Here is a 25,734-nt window from a genome sequence, read left to right as displayed (position 1 = left end):
CTTGACATACACCAGGTCTCTAGAACGGGCCTATTGAAGTGTGCAGGGCAGGTCATTGCAGTCCATTCACAGCCGAATAAAGAATGACACATTGGAAAAAAGAGAGACAAATTCGGCCATTCTGGAATCAAAGAGCAATTTTCCGCTCTATTAGAAGGCAGTCTTTTTGTTTTCCACTCACCATTCTTCTGCTACTGCATGTGTGTATGTGTGAGTATGTATTTATTTGTGTGTCAGTGTGTGAGCGCCCGTGCATGTTAGCGTCTGTGTTTGAGTAACTGGAGCTGTGAATTCCATTTGTGCAGTAGCATGTTTTTAGTCTTGGAGAAGTGTCATACAGTGTTTATTTGATTATGTGTGTTTGTTTCAGTTGAACGTGTGTGTGTGTGTGTGTGTGTGTGTGTGTGTGTGTGTGTGTGTGTGTGAGCAGGCACTCACGCTCCATAGGCAGGGATGGGTGGAGGAGGAGGTGCAGCACGGAATGTGTTGTAGACGGCGCGACCCCTCCCTCTCAAATGTGCCCCTCTGTAGGCCACAGCTGATCCTGTACTGGGGTAAGGAAACCCTGTGACTGAGAGAGAGAGACATCCAGACACAGAGAGAGAGAGAGAGAGAGAGAGAGAGAGAGAGAGAGAGAGAGAGCACAATAAGATACAGAGCGCAGTGGTGCTGTTGTGTCTGAAAGGCCCATCAAGGTCAGATTCACAAAAGATATTGCGCTAAAGATATTACAGCGCAAACATGCCCATACAGTTTTGCGGCTGACCGCAATTTTCTCTTCTCTTTCGCTGATTGTAATTATCTACTGAGACTCATTGACATAGAGAGGAGACAATTTTGCACCAAATGTCTGCATGTGACCTAATTTAAAGACATGCAAATGGCACAGGAGACACTGTTGTCGTGGCAGCACAGTGATGGTGCACTTCGCCCTCTGCGTGTGCTCTTAGACTTCCTTTTTTCTTATTTGTGCAGGTTCAGCGCCAGCAAACAAAACCAAGCGGATATACGGTAGTGCATTTCTATGGGGATGACTTTCAGCTACCTATTATTTGGAACAGTGTGGACACTAATAGCGCTCCATGGCACAGAAAAATAGATGTATCAGGTTTTGGGTACACACACAATACTTGTTAATACACTGGTTCCTAACCTGGGGGTCCTGACCCCCACTAAGGGTTGCCAGAGCTTCATAGGGGTCGTGAGGCCTCCTTGATTTTGATTGGTGTAAGATATACAGAATTTTACTGGTATATCAGCATTTTCATTTATTTCCGTGAAGAAACATGATTGAAATTGTTCTATTTAAAGTTTGGATTATTACTATTATTGAGATACAAACAGCATAAGGGCAGTGAAGACCTGAACACCACCTATCGTGAGCCTTCCCCCTCTGCTGAACAGCCTTGAGTCATAAAGCATGCAGCTAAAACAACCAACCAGCAAATAGAGCACCGGCCAGCATCAGGGAGGAGAAAACTGTGAATTTATCAAAAATGTATTGAATGAAATGATGGTTAAAATGAAATATAAATATATAAAACAAAGAATTATATTAAAAGCTCCATTCTGCAGACATTCAATTGACAATTTAGTTTAATTGTACACTTTATTAGTTCTGTACTGTTATTGTTATATGTATTAAATACAATAAGAAATATGATATGACTTAGCCAGGGGTCATGGCTTTACTCAATGATAGAAACGGGTCTTTTAAGATCACAGGTTCAGAACCACTGATTGGAGATACATTCATTGTCCTTTGAATCTGCTCATGGGATTTGTTGAGAAGAGAACATCACGAGATTGATCCAGAAAAAGAAAGCTTAATGCAAAATATCTGAAATAAGGGTGTGGACGATGTGGATTTAGAAGGTGCTGAGTCACTATGTTACACTAAAATGTATAAAAGAAAAGAAGTCTGCCCCTCACACTCGAATCTTTCTAAAGGGCAACACACTCTCGTGGCTTGACTGTAATCTCTGGAGTTCATATTAATATGAAACACATTCCTCCCTCTGTCTGTATGTGTCTGTCTTCTACGGTGCTCTGAAGCTACAATCCATCTAATAATCCATGGCTTTTAGTGGGTTACCAGTTCTTAAGGCTAAAGTTAAGGTTAAACCAGTAATGCAGGCTTTGATGAGTAAAATTGTCCCAGACCACATTTGGATTATTTCGCCTGGTGAAATCCTCTGTTTTGTAGAAGAAAAGTAATTATCGGCCAAATACATCGGCATGGATCTGCAGACTGATCCAGACTACGTAACTACACTAAACCTGATGTATGGGCTTCAGTTAGACCTTCACACAATCAAATGTCTTTGTCTGGAAAATTGCTGATTGCTGCACACATCAGTATTTGCTCACATTCCACTCTTGTGCTTTGCAGATTTTACTTTTTTTTTAATTATTTTTTTTACATTTGATGGTGAATTTTTGTTTAATAAATACAACAGCTCACAGGCCACTTTACATCAAACATATGGACATGGAACATGGAATAACAAAGTGAGACTTCCTATGCTGAGTCAGACAAAAGCAATGCGTTTTAATCCTGGTCTCGATTAAAAACGATCACATGTGCAACCAAAGCACATTCTAATATGTTCTTCTGACAGGACGGAGCAAAATATCAAAAAGGATGGAGGGGACAACAGGAGGTGTTTCTGTGAGGGAGAGCGGTGAGCTGGCAGAGACAGTCAAAGATGCACTGGGTCCTGCATGGAGGTTCAGCTCAGTGTTTGGCAGCAGGGACACAAACCAGATGGCCTGCATTGTTTAGAGAGGCAGATTCAGCCTCAGGCCATCCTTCATCACGCACACACACACACACACACACACACATACAAGGGTCACCCCTACAGGCACGGGGTGGCATGGTGAGGTGATGTGAGCTGGTTTAGCTGAAGCTGCCTGTTCAACCTTCAGTCAACAGGGGAGCAAGGCCTTCACACACATACACACACACACACACACACACACACACACACGCTAACACGTGCGTGCACACAGACCTTCATATGTACACACAGACAGCGTGGCCTGGCTGATCTCTATTATCCACAGTGGTCTGTGTACATGGGCAGTTCAACCTCCTCTAACATGGTAAAGATTAGCGCTCTGGATTCTGGGCGTACATGTCTTTAGTGTGCAGCAAAAGAAGAAAGACATGCAAATTAAAGTAATACGACACATGCGTGATTTAAAAAAAACGTTGAGGCGACAAGTCACCCCCCCATCCCCCTGAATATTTTGATCAGACACCAAATATAAAGTTTCAGCCTTTCTTTAGATACTAATCATTCTTATTATGTCTACTTATTGAGATAACCCAATTAGATTGTCTTTGAAATATGTGGCATTTCGAATTTGAAATGTGCTGAAGCACAAACACATTGTCTGCTTTACACTAAGTTTGACATTTAAAAAAAACTTTTTATAAAATAACCACACAAAGTTGTCTACGTTAGCAATATCAATAAAAACTAAAAGCCTGTGTGTGTTGTTTGCTACACTGCCATTGAAATACCTACACTCAATTATCATTCACCTGCACCCAGAATGCACCTGTGAGAACACCTGTAATCAATGAGATCACTTGAGAGCCTGAACAGTAAATAGGATTCAGGTCAGCTCTTTGGTGGGTAGTTTACAGTACAATACCGTAATATGTTCATGTCATCTTCAGTTAAAGTGTCTGACACAGGATATAAATATATGAGTATTGAGAATAAGCATATTTCATTTGTGATGGTTCTAATAGTGTTTTATAATCAACACATCAGTTTACAGTTGTTATATGAACGGATGTCTTTATTTAGTGTTTGTGTCTAAAGTTTGTTTTTGGAAGCGATGAACAACATTTTATATTTTGTGCATATGTTTTTGGTTTTTGTGTGTAGAGTTCTGACAAAGAGGGCCCTGGTTTCATAAATTGTATTCGCTCATGTTGAGTTGGAATAAAATGTATTTTATTTGAATTGAATTCACCCAATTATTATAGCGGGGGTGTGATTGTTTCCCTAAGTTATGTTTCTGACTCCAGAGTCTCACCCAATGATTCTTGATTGACTTTCCATGTTGTGCTAACAATGCTGCCTTCTTTATTAAAGCCTGCTCATTGTGAAGGTAGAGAATGTGGAAGAGAAAGGACAACAAGACATACAACTAAGGCCATGGACAGGCCAGTCAGTCTGTTTCAGTGTTTGTATACCTTTCTCAGTCTTGATCTAACTTTCATACCTGTTTATTACTCACGCACCAGTCTGAAGAACACTTCCTTACATTCCTCACATTTGCCACACTAAACACACATTCACATCTCCAGACAAAAGCTGTTACTCGTATGCTGCATCAGTTGTATAAATGATGCTGCAACTTTTACATTATGTATCACATAATTCAACACTCTCACACCACCGTTGATATTCTAACATGGACACAGATACATTGTTGACATCACTCCTGCCTTCCCATGCTGAGTCACATCTCATTTTTCTTTCCTCTTCAAGATGAATGTTCTGAAATAATACATGCTCCTGTATTACTCCTGGTGTTTAAAAGGGCGTTTTTTAAGTAGGTAGCTGTGGATGATTGTGATTTAATCCCCATGTGACGATACAGGCGAGAGCTGGTATCATGCTTTTAATCTGAATGTATTAACACAGCACAGATATTGATTACAATGTTATTTTAGAGAGCGAGGTGCAGATATGCAGGAAGAGAAGCAGAGAATGTAAAGTCTTCTGCATGGAGACATGAATTCCTTTCAAAATAAAATGGCCTGATATTAGTATTCCGTTGCAATTATGCAAAACGTAACTGCTCCTGTTCACAGTGAAGGTGTATAATCCATCACGGTGATGGATCACTAAATCAGAAGTCGTCAGAGTTGTTTTCTGTGCTGTTTGAAACTAGATTACGTGAATGAATGCCCACACTGGTTTTGTAAAAGAGATTAAACATTGGTTTCATGTGGTGCCTCTAACATGATCTGACCTTTGGGTTGGGATGGGTCAAAGAAACACAGCACTCTCACCCAGCAGAGTGCTGTGAAACAAGTCAATGTTGACTTATTTTAATTACGTCTGTAGCTTGAATCATGTGACACACGTACTTAACTTCAGCCAAAGCCTGAATACTTTTTAAGAGACAAGTAGTTTTGTTGCGATTTTGTTTAGTTTCAATTCACATGTTTCATGTGTTTGAAACTGCAAGCATAACCTGGGAAAACAGAGTTCCCTTCAAACAGAAGAATGCAGTTTAGCTGTAGAGGAACGTCATTTTGTAGGAGACCAAGTCCAACATTGAGATGATGTGCATATTTAAGAAGTTGTAAGTCATGGTGACATCATCCATTGGTTTGTGGACTAATGTATTGAAGCCTCGAGTTTGTCGATTTGGCCGTCGTCATCTTAGCTTTTTGCAGCCAGTGAACAGAAGTTACCATATTTGGAATGCCGAGGAGTGGCTCTGGTAGAGACCTGTCAATCACAGTAGCCCCGCCCTAAAGCATCCCCTGCTTTATGGTCTGTTTGACTCTAAATGGACCATAATGTACTAAATGAACATCATGCTGTATTGAAGAAGACTTGAAACTGGAGATTGAGACCATAAACTCATGTTTACAATGTTTACTGAGGGAATAAATCAAGAGAGAAGTAGAGTCATTTTCTCATAGACTTCTATACAACCAGAGGAGTCGCCCCCTGGTGGTCAGGAGAGAGAAGTTTTAAGACTTCTTTATTGGCTTCACTCTTCGGAACTGGAAGTTGCCGCCTGGTTTAAGGTCTAACTGGGTATTTAAGACTGTTGTTTACAATCTGCTAGCATTAGTTGTCTGCTAGAATACGTGACTGATACCTAGCTAGCTGCTATTGCACAGATAGATCATTTCTATTTAGAAAGACTCAAAAGTAGCAAAGCATCTTGCCCATAGACACTTACGTCTACGCAACAGACAATGTACAAGAGGAGAGTATAGAACCTTCTCCATTGATGACCTGTGGGCTGTGAGCTCAAACAGATGCCAGAGAGGCCCTGGATACGGATGACTACACCTACTGTCTGCAGCAGCAGAGAGAAACACACCATGCTCCACTGTAAGTGCTCAGGGACAGAAACACTCGCTCTCGCCCCTCCCCAATCCATCTGTCTCTCTCTCACTGTTGGGTGATGGAGATCCTCTGCCCTCTGCTGTGTCTGCCTCTTCCTACTCTAACTACCCAGACAGCATTAATATGCCACACAGTCAGCACACAGTCCATTGGTGATATATTCTGAGCAAAAGATCAATTTCCCCAAGTTGCCCCTACCTTCCCTCTCTTTCTTAATATCAGGCATCCATATATTCATTCCACTTTGTGTGTGTGTGTGTGTGTGTGTGTGTGTGTGTGTGTGTGTGTGTGTGTGTGTGTGCCAGCAGTTGGCTGCTTGTGTGTATATGCATATGATAGAGCATGAGGACACGTGTATGTGCATGTTGGTGGTGGTGTGACGTATATGAGTGTGATCTGATGATGAGCTATGGCTTGTGTGCGCTACAGCAGTGCTGTAATAACCCATGAATCAGGGCAGGGCCTCCACCTGACAGCCAGCAGGCCCATAAAACAAACAAACAACAACATCCACTGATACACACATGCATGAAATACTACCCGGGCCGCAAACACACATACATGCGTCTGACAAGACCTCTGTTAATGCAGCGTATGACAATTACTGGTGATGCGAGCTGGGGTCAGTTACGATTAGAACAAAAGCATGGTTATTCATTTGTGTTGTTTAAAAAAAGCGACTCTAATATATGTGATTTAGTAATATGTGATGTGTGCATGTGTGTTCTTAAGGGCGCCACAGTGTTTATTGCGTCACATCTCAATACCAGGACAGTGACACAACACACGGCTTTATCCTTGTGGGTCTCGCTAATGGGCTTCATATCAATCCTCTGAGAGATTGAGAGGTTGAGAGATATTAAAGTGAATTACATTCATTTTCAGTGAGTACATACACTAAAATCGGACAATGATGACATCAGCTGGAGTGGCAGAATGAGTGGCAATAAAAGTTGAGGAACTTCATAAATGGATGCAGAGCCTGTTGAGAAGCAGCCGTTACTGTCGATGAGGGAAGCGGAATTAATTGGAGATAAACCGTAGCTGAATTTCAGGAGCAGGGCCACACCTCCACGGGGCCACTTCCGGCCACACCCTACAAATACCCACGGCCACCATAGCTCAGCCTGCTACGCCTTTCGCACCAAACCGTAAGGCTGCTACACCTTCAGAAAAGAGTCAGGCTGCTACGTCGTTTGCACCAAAACGCAAGAACGCCCGCAGCACCGCAAAAACAACGAAGGAAAATAAACCCCTTACCTCGCCAGCATGGACCTGCTACTAACCGGGCCTCCCGATGACAACGAACCGTTTGCCTCCCCAGCCGCCACCCGCACAGCCCGGGGCCGCATTCCACCGAGGCAGGGCTTCCAGACGCCACCGATCGCCTCCGGGAGCGGCCCGGCGGCCCAACGCAGCCGAACCCGCCGACCGGCCACATCCATCGACCGGAATCCCTCCCTCTGGGCAATCCGCCAGTACGGGGACCCAGACCGACCGTCATCGTCCAGCGAACCAAGTCCCACACCGGCACGCCTCCGTGGCAGACGGCGATCCGCTGCCCCCGAACGCGGGCAACAGATGCGGAAGTCCCCCCCTTCCTCCTCCGCTCGCTCCGGACGCAGCGCTCGGGGACAAACCTCCGACAGCCCGGCTTCCGGCGACTCCATCATCCCAGCACGCCGCGCTCGAAGCCACCGGCACGGCGCTCGCGCCCTGACCGCATCTCCCAGCGGAACCGACCCGCCCAGGATCGCCGCTTGGACCGTAGCGCGCCTGTTAACGGAGCGCAGGAGAGGGGGATCCCCCACAAGCGCCGCGACAAGAAAGCGACACTGCTCCAACTCCTCGCAGCCGCCATGACACCTCGCCACGCAGCGACGGACTTTCCATCAACACACGGGCGCGCCGTAAGTGACGCAATCACGCACCACCAAGCCCCGCCCCGCCGGCCTCGACGTTCCAGGTTGCCAGGTTCACTGCGTCCCCCTCCACCACCACAAGGAAAGAGAGAAGAAAGGGAAAAGAGAGTCTACGCAACAAAGCACACCGTGCCAACTCCTCCAAACCTTCCCAAAGTCACGTCAGGCACCAGGTAAGTCCTGGCACCGGGTTGCCAGGTTCCCTCTCCTCCATCCCCCTCTTTGAGTCCGGGCACCGGGTTGCCATGTTCCCTTTCCTCTGTCCCCTAATGCCGCTTTCCTACTTCGCATACTCTTCCCACCGGGCAGATTCCTGGCACCGGGTTGCCAGGTCTTCATGCCCCTGTCCCCCTCTTTTAGTCCTGGCACCGGGCTGCCAGGCTCCCTCTCCCCCCTCCCCCTCCCCTATTCTGCTTTTCCTACTACGCATACTCTTCCCACTAGGCAGATTCCAGGCACCGGGTTGCCAGGTCTTCTTGCCTCTGTCCCCCCCTAAGTCCTGGCACCGGGTTGCCAGGTTCCCTCTCCTCTGTCCCCCTCCCCTATTCCGCTTTTCCTACTAGGCAGATTCCTGGCACCGGGCTGCCAGGTCTTCTTGCCTCTGTCCCCCCCTAAGTCCTGGCACCGGGTTGCCAGGTTCCCTCTCCTCTGTCCCCCTCCCCCATTCCGCTTTTCCACCATGCAGATACCAAGCAACAACGAAATGCAGCAACGCAGCCACGGAGTGCAATGACGCAGCCACTCAACGACTCAGCCATGCTACGCAACGCCGGAATGGAACGGAGCGCAGCAACGCCGGAACAGAATGCAGCAACGGCAGAACGCAGCAGCCACGCATTGCAACGACGGAACACAGCAACGCACCCCAGCAACGTAACGAGGCAGCAACGTAACGCAGCAATGCAACGACGCAGCAAGCAACAACGGGATGCAGCAACACAGTGCAACGGACCGCAGCAACGTAACAACACAGCAAGTAACGACTCAGCAATGCAGCAAGCAACAACGGATCACATCAAGCAACAACGGAACGACGCATGACGCAGCCACGCAACGCAGCAGGCAACGAGACGCAGCAAGCACGGAACGCAAAGCAACAACGGAACGCAGGACGCCAGTGCCCCCGCCGCCTACTTCAGAAAACACAGCAAGTGACCATAACCGGGACATCTGGCACCGGGATGCCAGTGCCCCGACCCCGCCCACTTCCAGCGACGAACTCACACAATTGGCCAACAACGATGTCGCTCCCTCTGCCGTCTTTTGGGGGGTTTTCACGATGGACGACATTGCCGGAGACCAGCCTCGAAGAAAGAGAAGAGAAGAGCGGTCCCCGTACTATATTTCAAATTCAACTCACACCTGAGCCCCTACGAACCCCTCATGCGCTAAATACAAACCAGGAAAACACAGCAAACCGCCCCCCACGAACCACTGTTCACCACAGAGACTGGCCGCATCACCGACCGATCCTGGTTCCTCTTGCACTTCAGGAAAATCCTAACCATCTCCGGGATCAATCCCGGCTCCTTCCCTCGCCACTCCTCCCGCGTAGGAGCCGCCACCACCGCAGCGAGCAGAGGAGTCCCAGACCACCATCAAAGCCTGGGCCGCTGGCCCTCCCATGCCTACCAACTCTACACCCGCCACAGCGCCACCGACATGCGCAACGGGCAGGCGGCACTGCTCCCGTAGGCAGGCTTTTGGGGGTCTGCAAGGCCCGGGAGCCGCAGTGGACCGTCAAACTAGCCTTTCCCCAAACCGCTTCGCTCAGGCTACCCTCCACCAACCATCCCTAAAACTCTCCAGCCGGCCAAATTGCAGAGGTGGGGCCCTAAGCTAGTGAATTGGAGATAAACCTTAGCTGAATTTCAGGAGCAGGGCCACACCTCCACGGGGCCACTTCCGGCCACACCCTACAAATACCCACGGCCACCATAGCTCAGCCTGCTACGCCTTTCGCACCCCACCCTCCCGCCCGCCCCTCTTTAAAACCACTCCCGGAAGGCCACCTGCCTCCACAGCCACTACTGTCCCACATGGACCGGGGGGGTCTGCAAGGCCCGGGAGCCGCAGTGGACCCTCAAACTAGCCTTTCCCTAAACCGCTTCGCTCAGGCTACCCTCCACCAACCATCCCTAAAACTCTCCAACCGGCCAAATCGCCGAGGTGGGGCCCTAAGCTAGTGAAAGGCATTTTTACAGGAATGGTTTTCCATAAAGATCACACTCATCCAGAGTCGAAGGGATTTCAAATGACACATGTGATTCATTCGGATGGGACGAGGCTCGAACATTCTGTAGTATTCAAGCAAAACTAAACAATATAAACTTTAACTGCACTGAGAATCTGCCGCTTTTATAGGATTTACATTCAAGCTGGGGCTGAACTGATCAATGGGGGCATCATCGGCCCTTTGTTTAAAACATACTGCTATCTCATTTGATAGATATTGATTACATATCCATCATAACATTTACAGAATTTCTCAATGCTACTGTGAACGTCTATGCCAGGGATGACAGAATCCATTCAAGTATCAATACCCGTATCAATCCGGTGTCATTTTCCAATACGTCAAACGGATCAGGCACTGCTTGCCGTCTGACGCCGGCTTTCAACAAACTCCAGTGTAAACACACCGGAATCACGACGCCTCGCTCAGAGCACCTGACGTAGTACAAACACAGAATCGGTCCAGAAGGAAGCTGCTTGTTTCACAAGCAAAAAGTAAACGTTGACATTTTGAGTCATTAGTCCTTTAACTCAATGTCAACCACGCTATTTTCCTAAACTTAAGTAAGCGGTTTTGTTACTTAAACCTAACTTCCTGTGAAGAAGGAAGTTTATTTTGAAAATACACTATGCATGTAACAAGCGTATATTGACATGGCACCCTGACAAGAAAACTGAGGCTGGATGGGTTGCTTGCTTTTAAAACACCAGTTTGAAAAGGCAGGGTCTATAGCTGACAGTGATCTCGGCTGGCCTTGGACCAGTGACGGTGTGCCAATATGACAAAGCTGAGAGTTGATCTGATGTCGCCCTTCCAACTTGCAAATTTTTCCGCATATGTTAAAAAGGCCCGAGCTGCTTGCCTTGTTACTTCCTTGCTTGCATTTTGCATTTTAATCTTATTTGTTGTGTTCTAGGGAGAGGTGCTCTGCCAAGCCCTGCACACACACACCACACACACACACACACACACACACACACACACACGCATTTGTCCTGCTTTGCATATACTCAGTCTAGGACACAGTCAATCAATCAGTATTACATTTTCCTCATTGTCCTTCATGCCCATGCAGTATATTTTACTGAGACACACACACACCGTTGCATACCGTGTGTGTGTGTGTGTGTGTGTGTGTGTGTGTGTGTGTGTGTGTGTGTGTGTAGATGTCTGGTTGTGTTGTGCTGGAACACTTATTTATCTGGCCTTTATTACAGGCCTTTATTAAAGCAGAACCCTTAGTAGAGATAGGCTTTTATTTCTGTTATCTTTCATTAATTAATTAATGAATTAATTAATTCATAGTAAGCCTTCTTGTTTTATGTAGTAAGAAAGTCACCAAGTCGTCAACACTGACGGTTAGTCCCTTCAGGCTACCCTCCAAAGCCACTCCCTCCAAAAAATCATGATAAACAACAAGCATGGCTGTTGTTGGTACTCACAGCTGTTCAGGTTGTAGCTTGTGTACGGGCAGAGTGGAATCAGGTAGACAAGTCGACACAGACTGAGGCATGAGAAAACATTTGACTTAAAGAGTAAACAGAAACAATAATCTTTCCCTAACCCCTGTCTGCAGTTACACAGCACTGTGCTGTGCAGTCCTACTGTCCCACATGTTCCACAGGGTAAATATACATCAATAGAAAAACAAAAATGCTGACGTAATCCAGGCGGAATTTACATTTTCAAACATGATGGATTTGGCATTATACATTTTTTCATATATAAATATAATTTCTAGGAGAAATTAACCTTCACAGCAGAAATCAGCTTACAGAGAAATCCGGTTATGGCAGGAAAGCGGAGAATGTGTTGGCATGCACTGTAGTAAACTGGTTACTGTGAAGATAGCGTCTACATGCAGCAGGTGTCACAATTCTAACACCGCTGTTAGGTTGGTAATCTTCAAAACATTCTTTGTTATCTTTGTTGAAATTCTCTTTACATCCCGACAGCAATCAATGAATGAAAGCAAATCAGAGCAGTGACAAAGTCCACCTGAGTGGCCGTTGGGGACGATGGATGGGACAAACAGGACTCTGACCAGTAGAGCGCTATGTGTGTCCTGTGTGAAACCAAAACTCAACATGCTGACTTACCATTTTTTAGTTATGTACATTTACTAGTACTTATCTTTACCAAAACTATGATCTTTTCCTCTGATTAACCTAACAGAGTACTTTTGTTGCCTAAACCTAAAGTTGTTGCGTCTCAATCAACAATAGGTTTGGCCCATCTCAAGCATTACAATGCTCGTGATAACCTCAGAGAACGCACAATTTATAGGCTGATAATCCAAATAGGTGATTTGATAGCTCCGCCTTTTAATTGAGCATCCATAGACTGTGTGTGTTGAAGTCTGAGAGTAGCCATGTGTATACGAGTGTCTGCTTGTTTTGGTGCATACCTGAGCATGAATGCAGCAGACACACTGTACATCTATGCTTACATTCTTGCATGAGAGTGTGTGAGCATGAGCGTGGATGCATGTGGGGGTCATCCGTCATTCTTCTGAATGGGATTTGCGCACAATAAACCTGTAGCCGAGCCCGGCAATGGAGATGGAGTGCACTGTCAGCTGGCCAGGATTTATGGAGGCCGATTCAGCTGATGGGTGCTGGGAAAGCCGTCTGATAAAGGGTGATTAATCGCCCTACATCCCCCTTTACATCCTGCTTCACTCCCTCCCCAAAATTAGATTAAATGCACTCATAATTATTCCAGAAGAAATCACAATCCCACGCACTTTCACTTACAGGTGGGAATCTTTCATTTTTTCATTTTTATTGAGAGAGAGAATGCAGGAAGGCATGCAGGGTGAAGGCGTGGATATTATCTGCACTGTGAATTTATGGGTGAGTGAATGCCAGTAGACCTGAGCCACACAAAATATTCATACAATGAGAAGAAAGTATGAACAAATAGAAAAATGTAGAGGGCAGACTCGATACAGGCATGGCTGATTTTCCTTATTTTCTGTCGTGTAGTTTTCCCGCTTTTCCATCCATCCCTCCCTCCTCCTGGGAGAAAGGGAGGCTGAGGCTAACTTTAAGATCACTCCATGTATTAGCATCCTATGAATTAGCAAGACAGACTGAGCATGTGTTCGTTACAATAAACCTGTTAACATTTGAGTCACTGTGAATGCCTCAAATATTACTTGATGAGAGACAAAAAGATGGGAGCCACATCTACATGTTTGATGAATGGTTAAGGTTTAGTGTAATAATGCAGACCCACTGAACACTGCACATGTTAGTGAGCTTCAGGACACATATTGAGCATGTCTGCATTGGTCTGGAGATGACAAATGAAAGTGTTCTTTTCTGAACTTGGAATATTGTTTAAGAAAAGACAATTTTGGAACCTCAATCAACAGGTCAACAAAAAGTTCAGTGATTTAGTTAAAAAGGCCTCTTGGTGATAAATCATTTGGGGAATTGTTGGTAGTTCTTAAACCATTTGAACACCTTTGGCATGAGCTCCTTTCATGCATCTTTTTATTTGCTGAAATGTTCTTTCCTCTTTACCCCTCTCTGGGCTCCTTTACAGGAATGCCTCAGCTGTGGCTCAGTGGTAGGTAGAGTTGGAACCCCGGCTCTTCTGGTCCATGACAATGCATTTGGTGTATGTATGAATGGTGAGATAGTTCTGATGGGCAGCTGGCACCTGGTAGCGCCTGTCATCAACGTATGAATGTGTGTAAAGGGGTGAATGATGGTACAAGTACAGTCCATTTACCATTTAAAACACATTTAGCTGGAAGTCAAAAACTGAATGTTTTGCTTTGTCATTTTTCCATAATTGTACCAGTGCATAGCATCAGCGCTGACAGTATGGACAAGTGCAAAACTCAACATAAAAGAAACGTTGAAACATGTTAGGTTTGGGCAACAAAACTACTTGGTTAGGTTTAGTAAAACAAACATGGTTTGGTTTATGATGAGTACAAAATGAAAACAAAACACAACAAAAATGCAACAAAAGAACTTGCTTCACACAGGACACAAACAGCAGTCTGCTGCGTGAAAGCCTGTTTTTTGCTTGACCCAGACACCAAACCGACCTCCTCATTTTGCACAATTTCTGTAAATATTGCCTTAGATATGAAGCATTTCTGCCCGATACAGGTTCAAATTAATCCATTAAAATCCATTTCTGTGAAGCCTTCCAAAGAAAGTACACCTGAGAAACTGAAAGTTTAGGTGAGTGACATAATGCCACATAAAGTATACAACTCAATGTGTCCCGGCTCAGGAAGTAGAGCGGGTCGTCCACTTATCAGAAGGCAGGGGCGGACTGGGGGAAAAAAGTGGCCCGGGAGTTACTGTCAGACCGGCCCACTCAATACACGGCGCGCTGCCCACTCAATAGTCTATATCTATTAGATATAGTTTATATCTCAAAGACCTCAGAGTTTCTTTTAATACTGGATTAAAGGAAGCTATAACTGCTTATTTTGCCAACCTAATCTCTTCTTCAAAGAGAAATCCCAAGATTCTGTTTGACACAATTAAGAGAATTGTTTCACGGTCTGTCTCCACTTTACCATGCTATTCTGTTGACGATTGCAACAAATTCCTTATCTATTTTATTGATAAGGTAACAGGTATTAGGTCTGGCATTCAGCCTGGGATCTGTTCATCTACTTGTAGCTCCTCGCAATCTCCTGCTGTTCTGGACTCTTTCCAGCCTATCAGCCTTCAAGACCTGATGGACTTAATTAACAAAACAAAGCCATCAACTTGCCCTCTGGATATAATTCCATCCTCTCTATTTAAGAACGTTCTGCTAACTATTGGCCCTGCAGTAACATCTATTGTCAATTCCTCATTGTCTACAGGAATTGTCCCTTCCTATTTCAAACATGCCACTATCCAGCCCTTATTAAAGAAAACTTAGATCCAGCTTTTCCCATGAACTACAGGCCCATATCAAAACTGCCTTTCTTGTCCAAAATGTTAGAGAAAGTGGTGGCCAAACAACTTACTGCTGCACTGGAGAGGCACAACATGTATGACAAGTTCCAGTCTGGGTTTCGTAAGCAACACTCTACTGAAACCGCTCTCCTGAGGGTTTTGTGTAAAAGTAAACCCATGTCCTAGACCTGCTCTTAAAATATGTTTTACGTTTTTATTTTAGTTTTTATTATTTTTTATTTTCTCTTTTAATTTTTTTATTTTCTCTGTGTAGATAATTTATTGACCCTTGGGTCACATTGTGTTTTTTATGCTTTTAAATGTCTGCTCTGTTAAGCACTTTGTGATACTACTGTCTGTGAAAAGCGCTATAGAAATTCATTCTTTCATTCAATACATGGCATGTATTTCGCCGGTCTACGGCGGCCATTCGCACCTCCGCCGGCCCCGCCCCGACCGGCGCCCGGCACGACCGCACGGCGCAGACCGCGGTTATGGAGAAAAGTTTTTAAAAGCACCGTAGTGTCCAGCCGTGCTATGGCGTCCTCGGATCGCGAGGAGTAGTATAATGTCAGTTTATACTGTTGAAACAGTTTTCACTGATTATTGACTTTCGGTATTAGAGTAAATTGAACGTGTTCTGTGAGGCATATAATATAGTCGGGGCCGGCGATGTCAGAGACCGGCCCAAACCCCGTCGGCCTACCGGGGATTCCCCCGGTATCCCCGATGGCCAGTCCGCCCCTGTCAGAAGGTGTACTGGTTTGATCCCAGTAAAACCCCAAATGACTCACACACCAATGTGACCAACGTTTGTCGCTCGTGAGTGATTTGAATGTTGACAAAACATTCTTCAAAAGTCCGTTCACAATGTATTCAGCTGTTTCACTGACTTTGTTTAGCACTTATAACCGACTTAGGCCTCGGACTCTTTGTGTCTTAATCAAACCTTCTGATAAGAAACAGGCTGCACTATCGAGTCATAATGAACTCACACGAGCGTTGACCATCACAGCCATGACTGGCTAACCTCTGTGACTTCCCCCGGCCAATGTTGTTAATATCGGCGGTGGCAAATATATATGATGCTAATTGATAATGTGTATATTGAAATTTAAAAATGATTTCATGCTCATGTCTCGTGGGACCGCTGGCTATGGCATTAAGGGTATTAAGGTGTCATTAACTGTACAAGTGAGTTTAGGTTTAGGAGGATAGAGAATGAATGTAATAATAAGTTAAACTTGTGCTAAACAGTAGTGGACAGATGGAGCAATTGTTGTTTTGTTTGCACCTTTGAAGACATGCCATATGAACACGTAAATATACACGTCCCTTCCCCACAAAGACACACACACACACACACACAGGATAGACCCAAAGGCAGCGGACCATGGAGAACTGTGATCGAGGGTTTGGAGGTGGTCTGAGGTGGCTGTTTGGTCGGATGGATGGAAGGATAGATGGTGGGATTGAGGTAGAAGCAGGGAAACGGGGAAGGATAAATAAAAGAGATGGATGGCCTCTCTCTGTCAGGGTGGTTATTTAGAGGAGAGCTGTAAAGCTGTCTGGGAACGAACAGATTTCAGACTAATGAGCAAAAAGTAGAGCGGTTAAGGGGAGCGGGCCGTCTCAGCACTTCTACCAAATGAAACCAAGCTGCCACTTCAAACTGCACACACATAACATGTAAATCTGTAATCTGTGCCTTTCACACAACACACGGCAGGAAGACAAAGTGATGGAAATAAAGATGAAAAAAAGAATACTCAGCAGTATAAATAAGGATTATACAGTTCAGTATTTGTTCTGAAATGCATTTTTCTTTTCACAACTGTGTGATTATTTACCTGCATAAAATTCAGGGCCATATACTGCTCCAACCACTGGATTCAGCTTCCAGCCTGCACAGGAGACACACACACACACACACACACACACGCACACACACACACACACACACACACACACACACACACACAGGGTGAATGTTAGTATTGCTGCATGAACTTGTTTCTACAGAATCACTACCCTATCATCTTTATTTTATCTCCTCTTTTGAAATACAAGCTATGACAATATTAGTCTTTACTGCTGCATGTGTCCATCCAACAAGGCATCACATTGTTTGTCTTCAACATGTTGCATCACATCGTTATATCATAAAATATTTCAGTATTGACTGTCGGGTGCACCAGTGTTCAGTCTGTTCGCATTATTCCACGGGTCCATATGTATTTGTATGACCATATTTCTAGTTCACTTCTCACCCTATTTATCTTTAACATTTTAACATGATATATAGATATTAATATCTTAATATGCAAATTCATGTGTGTGTGTGTGTGTGTGTGTGTGTGTGTGTGTGTGTGTGTGTGTGTGTGTGTGTGTGTGTGTGTGTGTGTGTGTGTGTGGAAGAGAGGTGTTGACATGTCTGGCCATTTAATTCCATCCCCTGTTCATCCATCCCCTCCCCCCTCTTTGCTGCTTCTGCTCTCTCCCTCCTCCACTCTTTCATTCCATCCACATGAATGACGCTCTGTGAGAGAGATGGAGGATAGAAACACACCCTAAAGGGCCCTTCTCTCGCTCTTTACCAATGGGCTCCTGGCTCTTTTTATTGGCTCTATTCCTTTAGACGCCCCCACCCCCACGCTTTAAATCCCCCCTCCATCTCCAATCATCCTCCTTCCTCCCTGCTGCCCTTTTCCTTTTATCCCTGCCGAGTAAGAACAGATTTCACTTTGCTATTTGCATGATATTTCAAACCGAATCGACTGCCTCTTTGGCAAATATTGATTCCATTAATCAAATGTGAACAGATCTTTTTGTATGAATCTGAATCTGCTGCCTGGCTTCCGTTTGTAGCTTTTGGTTTCCTCTCCCTTCACAGTCCAAGTTCAATGGGTAAAATTGGATCATAATGATACTCCTTCTACACAAGCATACGATCTGTTGCTCTGTAATGTAGCCAGGCCTGATACTGGCAGTGGAATGCGATGATGGGCAAGAAAACTGGAGAGTGGAGAAAACAGAAAGCACTAAGAGAAGAAGAATGAAATGAAAGCAGCTATCAGAAGATGTACAAAAGAACTGGGAAGGGATGGAAAAAAGGCTGAAATCTTACCGTTGGTATAGGGGTTTGCCACCTTTTTGTTGGTCATTACTCTGGCTGTGGCATTGTTGACCTGTCAGCAGACAGATAGAGGTTAGTGTGAGAGCAGATACACAAACACAGACACACACACACACACACACAGGAAAATAAACGTGCATACTGATAATGCACATCACGACACTCCATGCCATGCTGCTATTTCATCTTTTCAACAAGTGAGGCGAGATGCAATGAGTCAAAGATCTGATGTTGAAAAACATTCAACAACATCAGAGAAGATAATAAAATTCAAACAACATTTAAACACAAGAATGGGTGGGTACATTTTTCACTTTGTAAAAATACTATATTTCAGTTGAAGGTCTTAAAAAATGCTTGATGTCCAGTTTTGGAGGAGTTCTTGTAGTGTCAGTATGTCAGTAGCACAACCTGCATCCATGGTGTCTGCTCTGACACACACAGCTGGAAATCTCCTCCCTGTTTAGCAATGTGCTGCACACGAGTTTCCCAGTGAGCCAGATCTGGATGATCTGCAGGTGAGAAGATGTCTGGGCTTGAGGTGGAAGTCTGGCTACGTTTGGCTGAAATCTGACTTGGTCTTAAAGGTTTATGTGGAGCCACAAAATACTGCAACACTTTGCATTGTTATATGTTTTCCTTTTACCTCATTGTGAGTGCTGTGTTCCCTGGTTCTGGCTTATTAACAAGAGCTGGACATACAACTTGGTCACACTTTATTTTACAGGTTAGTTATTAATAATTTCACAATAAGAGCTCAATGTTACTTTTTTACCACACCTCCTTTGAATTACATGCAGCTCTGCATCTTAGAAATGATGTTAATCTGAATTCAACTAAATATAAATCTATAAATACATACAAATATGTTTGGAGGGAATGCTATGCCGTCCAGATTCAGATTATTCTTAATTTAATGAGGAATCAATATTAATCAACAAATTTGCCAAGTCTTGTTTTCCAACAATATTCCCTCTTGCAATATAATATCACTCAGACCACGACAAAGGCATCAATACATTTTTTAAGGCCCTGTATAGGCCTTAATTTAATGTTAAGGAAGATGGTGGTCTGTTTACTTTGTTAGCATATAACCAAACGATGATTTGTCATTAACCTAAATCAGAGTGCTTTTATTTGCTAACCCAAACCACATTCAGAACCCTGATCGCTAGTGTCAAAGTGCTGTGTTTTCTACACACACCATCCACCCCATCCTCACCAAACAATTCTTTATCGGGAAGCATCAATGTTAACAGGAAAACATAGTGGTAGTAATAAACGTCACGTCTAAGAGATGTGAATAGTTGTCAAGATCAATCTAGTAAAACATATTAATATCGGAAACATCCGTAAGATTCTTCTGATAGATGAACCCTGGTGAGTTCAAATGGAAACAGAATGGGCCGACAGATGGAAAGATGGGGGCGATTTCACTCCCCATGCCAGAGGATGGTGACATCAAAATTGAACGCTAGCTACTAAGGTTTGAGGGCTCACTGGCAGATCATTGATCTCCATCTGGAAAGGGTTTCTTTTCAATAAGTGGGTTTCTAACTCAGATGCAAACCGCTGTGACCCCATGCACATGCCGCAGACGCAAACACACATGACACAATCCATCGTGAGCAAAGTAGAATTCACCATTTGTATAAAAAGACGAGAACAAGGCAACACACTCACACAGCACTGAATAGGTCTGTCTTCCTCTTTGTCACACACACTTACGGATCAGGGCTCAGCATGCAGCGTTCAAGGTGCAGCAGGCAGGAGAGAGGAAAGGGATGGAGGGAGAGAGGGTATTGCAAGAAATTTCAGGCAGGCACAGAAAAGGAAGAAAGAGTCGGGGGAGGATTAAAAAAAGAAGAGGGGGGGACATAGGTAAGGAGAGACAGGAAAAGGAAGGCACCTCTATTTTGCGTCCCTCTACGATTGTACCATTTAGTTTCTCCCGTGCACGGTCAGCATCTGCACTCGTTTCAAATGTTACAAACCCAAAGCCCTGCAGTGGCCGGGAGGTGGGTTTGAAAGACAGAAGCGACAGAGGGAGGAAGTCCAGAAATAAAATAATGAAACAAACAGGGGAAGGAGGAGAGGAGAAAAAGACACAAAGCACAGATGAGAGCGCTGCCGGTCAGGAGGAGGTCTAGATCGAGAAGCAGAGGCCAGAGAGACTTCAGGCTGCTTAGACAAACATGAGTAGGAGAGAGGACAGATGGGGACACAGGACATCAAACCACATACAAGAGCTCTGATTATACTTAAATAACCACCTCGTCATTGTGTGTGTGTGTGTGTGTGTGTGTGTGTGTGTGTGTTTCTACTCTCCGTTCCATCTCGGACTCTGCTGCACATGTATTTACATAAACAACTGGACCTAATTCATTTAGCTGATGGAATGAAAGCCTCCACATACACAATGGAGTTTGGGATGTGCATATGTTTGTGTGAGTGTGTGTGTGTGTGTGTGTGTGAGAGTGTGTGTGTGTGTGTGTGTGTGTGTGTGTGTGTGTGTGTTTGCTGTGCTCTGCTGGTCTGCAGAGGCCCCTGTGGGAGAGCAGATAAGTGCCATACAATTACAATCTCCACGGCATCAGTCAGCCATGACTCTCTGAGCCCCGGGATGCAGCTCGCTCATGAGACCCTGTCTGCGTCCCAGACTGGGCCTGGAGATGCCGCTCAGTCAAACAGCCCATATGTGGTAAAACATGCCTCGGAAGCCTAAACCACAAAAGACTCATCTGTCTATGTCAATGAGGTATAGAGTGAGAGCTGAAGAATCATCTCTGCTCTCACTGATTGCTGCCTGTGTGTTAAATGTTCCATTCTACCCATCAGTGTTGTTGAACTTTATCAGGAACTTGCAAAGAGACATATTAGAGCCGTGAGCACGTGTTTAATCACACTTAGTCCTGTGGACACATAAAGCTAAAATGCTGTTCTCTTCCTTGTATAGCCTACTGACATGTTCATCATTTGTACAGTATAGAGTGCTACAGGGATGACGTATTTCTGCAGGCCAACCAGGAAGTTAGCACCACACTGGTTCCCTCCACAAACAGATAATGGGATTCTTCCATTGGATTATTGCAGAAAATAAGCTCAGTGGTAAACAAACGAACATGATACGTACACGTTCTGTTCAGCATGATAATCTTCACAAATAAACACCACTTTTAGTATTTTTGAATTGTGAATGCAATGATTAGAAGTAAAAAGCTATTTCATGTTGTATACCAAAATGTTAAAATCTCTTAACTAATGTTGACAACAGAAATTATTTCAGACATCGAACCAAAAACCCATTCAAAGAAACCACATTGACTTAGAGACGAGGCGACCGGAAGTGCATATGTTTTAGTAGTTTTGCGATGAGTCCTTCCAACAAAATAGCATTTTTGTCATTTTTTCATTGCCTCCTGGGAAATCCCGTTGCTCTCTCCTGATTCGCCACCACAGTGTTTAGAAGACAACTACTGTTAATTACAATTCAGCTTTTACTTGTTGCTCCAGCCATCGGCTCTAACAGTCACCATAACAATGTACTCACCAGGTTAACTGATGAGATGTCAGAACACAGCGACAGCAGTAACGAGTCAGAAGGTGTCAAGAAACACAAGCGGTAAGATGATCAGAGATGCGACAGAATGAGGTCGTAAAATACCTTAAAGGTTTGGCTTTAGGGACAAAAGGGACTTGGTTAGGAGGGAATGATCATGGTTTGTCTTGAGAGACAGTCCAGTGTTTGTAAGTACAGTAGTTATTTTATTTGGATCACAAATTGATCAATTTAAGAGGTGTATTGAAAGATTGCATGTATGCCAATAATGACAAAGACATTATAATAGGAAGAGTTGTTTTCAGTGTTGCAACTTGCTAAGATACACAAATCTTATTTGCAACCACAGTGCAAATTGTTGAGGAACACAAGCGACAGTTGTCGGCCATCACAGCTCCAGTATGGCCAGTGGGTGTTGTTGGTGGTGCTCAGCCTCGTAGATATGGGTTAGAAGGGGCCTACACCTATCGTAGGTCCAGAAGACCGATAGTATCATTCATCGTCACGCCCATGGTTGATCACCGATATGATCGCTGACCTCTTGTGGCCATAGTAATTATGTGAGGCTAATTATATTTTTTGTTACGGAAGTTACATATTACTGAACTAATACCACGTGCCTAAGTTCCATAACCAACATAGGCTAGTTATTTTAAAACAAACCATGATCTTTTCCCTGACTAACCAAGTGGTGTTGTGGCCTGAATTTAAGGTTGTTTGTTTCAATTCACAAGGTTAAGTTTCACCTTCTCTTTCACAATGTGGCAGGTGCAGTTCGGCCCTTCTGAGGCATTGGAATGGCAGCGATAACGTCTGATAACACGTATTCAATTGGCTGATACCAATAAAAAATAAATCATTGTCTCACTGGGACTGATTCTGGTCATGGAAGTGACTATGCTATTTCCTGCATAGAGGCATCCTTGTTCCAAACCCCCTTCACACCCCTGAAACTCTTTGTGGAACCAGTTGCCAGAGTTCTGGTGTAATGCTTTATCAATGTCATGATGTAACCTGGTCTAAATGTTCTCTCCTAGTCTCGCACTTACTCTCACTGCTGCTGGCCTGCTCTGAGTTACAGTGTGGAGGCACAGAATGAGCTCCAGCTAATATGCCTGGCAGACACACCTGTTGAACAAGCAGCCAGACCTTTCAGCTGACGTATCCTGGGCCAGTCGTTGCCCTGTAATTGCTGCACCAGATAATATGTGCGAAGAGCACGCGACGACTTGATCTCTTATGCATTTACAGGATTCACTGCCTTTCTCTGGGCATAAATAGCAGAGAGAGGGAGCAGATAAAACATATATTTAAAAGTGCGAAGTGGGGGAAAATTGAATCCCTTTGACATTTTGTTTCCATGAATAGATACGTTCGCTGCTTTAATGCGGCGAGTCGGCTTTCTTTTCTTTATCATGTGGTAATAATTAGTGTTGTTCTCTGTGTTACCCTTTAATGGGCATGCTAAATCACAAGTATCCTATGGAACTCGTGTTTATGTATAAAAATGTGTGCTGGGCAACGATTACAGTTTTTAATCGCGATTAATCGCATGATTTTTTTGCGATTAATCGCATTGTTTTGCGCAAAATTCAATAATGAATTAAAAACTAGTGTATTGCGCACTTTTATTTTAAGAGTACTGCTATATGAACAAAAGTGCAATAACATTTGGTTTGCAAACACAAAAACACATCAGGTGCTTGTTAACAGCAGTATTCCCTTTACACAGCAGCAGTTATAACACAGTTATGATTCTGATAATAGATATTCAGCCAGTGTTCACAACTTTATCTTCGTGTGTAAGATATGCAATTTGAAATATACACCTTGACAACTGCAAACCTATCTACGTTATGTTTTTATGTTTGTTAAATTCTCAATAGCGATAACTAAATTATGCTTATTATACATATTACAAACAAAACACAATCTCGAAAAAAATAATCTAAATGAATCATTTCTTTTTTGCTTTTTTTGGTATTTTGGTCAGACACATATGCAACGCTGATTACCGTAATATGTGTGGTATTTGTTATAAATGTGCGTTGGTACGTAGAGGGTGATAAGAAGCTGTACATGGAGATACTAACACGCGATAATATAATTGTCGGCGTTAATTAATTAATGCGTTAATGCAATAATAACGCGTTAACTTGCCCAGCACTAATAAAATTATATCAAAATAACCAATAATTACTGCATTACTTTTGTCTATCATAAATATATTGTTTGTCAATAAATGAAAAACACCAGCATATATAGATGGATCAAAAGGAAACATGGTGAAATTAGATTGCAGCAATAAGTAAAAAAGTTTGCTCAGCGATATCTGTAGCACCATGTAATCAAACAAGCTGCAACATACTTCTTTCTCAAATTTCTCCATGCAACATATGTTTAGAATAAACTCATTTCAAGCAGTTTAGGGTGACAGGGAAGTATCATAACTGACCATAATTTAGTCTATCATTGCTGGTATGACAGTGTCGTTTAGACCAAAGAAGCTCCTAATCATAAATATAACAAATGATACAACAAAAACAAAACATTAAATAATGAAAACAAGTGTGTGTATAAATGAAAGAGTAAATTAATAAATATAAAGCACAAATAAGGACAGTAGGACAAATAGTGTTACTTTTGTGAAATATAGTTTCAAATTCTAAAAGTCAAAGCTTCGTGACATGGCCAGAGGGAGAATCACTGTTGTAATATAAGACCGTTTCTGGTGATATAAATGAGCAATCCAGATATATAGATGTAAACTATCCTGGGAGAGGAATAGGTACAGTTTGTTCCTACTTCTTGGCATCGGTCCAGAAGCTAAACAGGTGAGACAGCCATGGGTTTGCAGACCGTGTGAATTCTACTGTCAGCGTCAAGAGAAGTGTGAGCGATTCATCGTATGTCACAATGCATGGCAGGCCGGTAAGGAGTAAAAGTTCCCTGCAGGCAAGTGTCACTGATTCGGGTTGGTAATTACTATTAGACAGAAGGAGAGAGAGCTGTGGAGACAGTGAGAGGAGCAGAGGACTGCAAGAGAAGAAGGGGACAGGGGACAAACATAGCTGGCTGGAGAACCCTATGTGTGTGAGTGTGTGCATGGATGTGTGGTTGCAGCACACTTACCTTGGAGCCTCGCTCGTTAAAAATAATCTCCACGTCTAAAATCTTGCCAAATTGCTGTGGACGACAGGGAGGGAGAAGGAGGGCAGGGGACGAGGAGAAAAGAAGGAAGAGGGAGGAAATAATTAGAACATGGCGAGCTGCGCTCTTCTCTCTTACTCTAGAATAAAAAACACGATGAAAGGTCAAGCAGTCAATGCTCCGAATTAACAAACTCCTCTTCACCCGACAATGAGATTAATAAAATATCCATTTACTCTTAATGCCGTTTAATACTGTGTTTGCTCTGTGGTGGTAATAAAGTGTGTGTGTGTGGGGTGGGGGGGGGGGGACTAGGGCTACGAGGTGTTAATGAACATTACGGTCGTGGATGCAGGCGCTATAGCAGTGCAACGCCTCGGTACACACCGCTGGTCTTAATGATGGCCATCATCTTGCTTTCCTCTCCCCTCTCTCGAAGAAACAGAGAGCAGAGCTGGAGTGTTTTTAGTGGAGGCAAAGGCCCTCTCAGTTCATACAGGAAATGGTTGATATTTGAGGGGGTGTGGGGGTGGAAGCCAAAGAATTAGCCCATCAAGGCTTATGATGAGCCATGCATTTGTTTATCTGCTCATGATGCAGACCACCATGGTAATTACCTGCCAACGCCCTCTCTCACCAGTCTAACCAGGCATTTGGTGGAGGTTATAATCTATTAATGCTCTTGATTGGCTC

At 44.0% G+C, this 25,734-nt stretch overlaps 1 protein-coding gene across 1 annotated transcript in view; it reads right to left on the bottom strand.

The window, feature by feature from the left end:
* The window catches only part of rbfox3a (RNA binding fox-1 homolog 3a), a gene marked incomplete at its 3' end in the record, with an annotated part of 65,033 nt that overhangs the window by 15,842 nt on the left and 23,457 nt on the right, over nucleotides 1-25,734 (bottom strand). Inside the window, exons 3-7 of the mRNA XM_079293750.1 lie at nucleotides 25,024-25,077; nucleotides 20,242-20,334; nucleotides 18,324-18,384; nucleotides 17,047-17,100; nucleotides 439-571 (exon numbers count right to left, since the gene is read on the bottom strand). Coding sequence (XP_079149876.1) covers nucleotides 439-571; nucleotides 17,047-17,100; nucleotides 18,324-18,384; nucleotides 20,242-20,334; nucleotides 25,024-25,077 — 395 coding nt within the window. The remainder of the gene's footprint in view (nucleotides 1-438; nucleotides 572-17,046; nucleotides 17,101-18,323; nucleotides 18,385-20,241; nucleotides 20,335-25,023; nucleotides 25,078-25,734) is intronic.

The sequence above is a fragment of the Melanostigma gelatinosum genome (genome assembly GCF_949748355.1).
Source record: "Melanostigma gelatinosum genome assembly, chromosome: 21".
NCBI lineage: Eukaryota > Metazoa > Chordata > Actinopteri > Perciformes > Zoarcidae > Melanostigma > Melanostigma gelatinosum.
The sequence above is the reverse complement of the archived record's forward strand: the minus strand, read 5'-3'. Positions and strand labels throughout refer to the sequence as shown.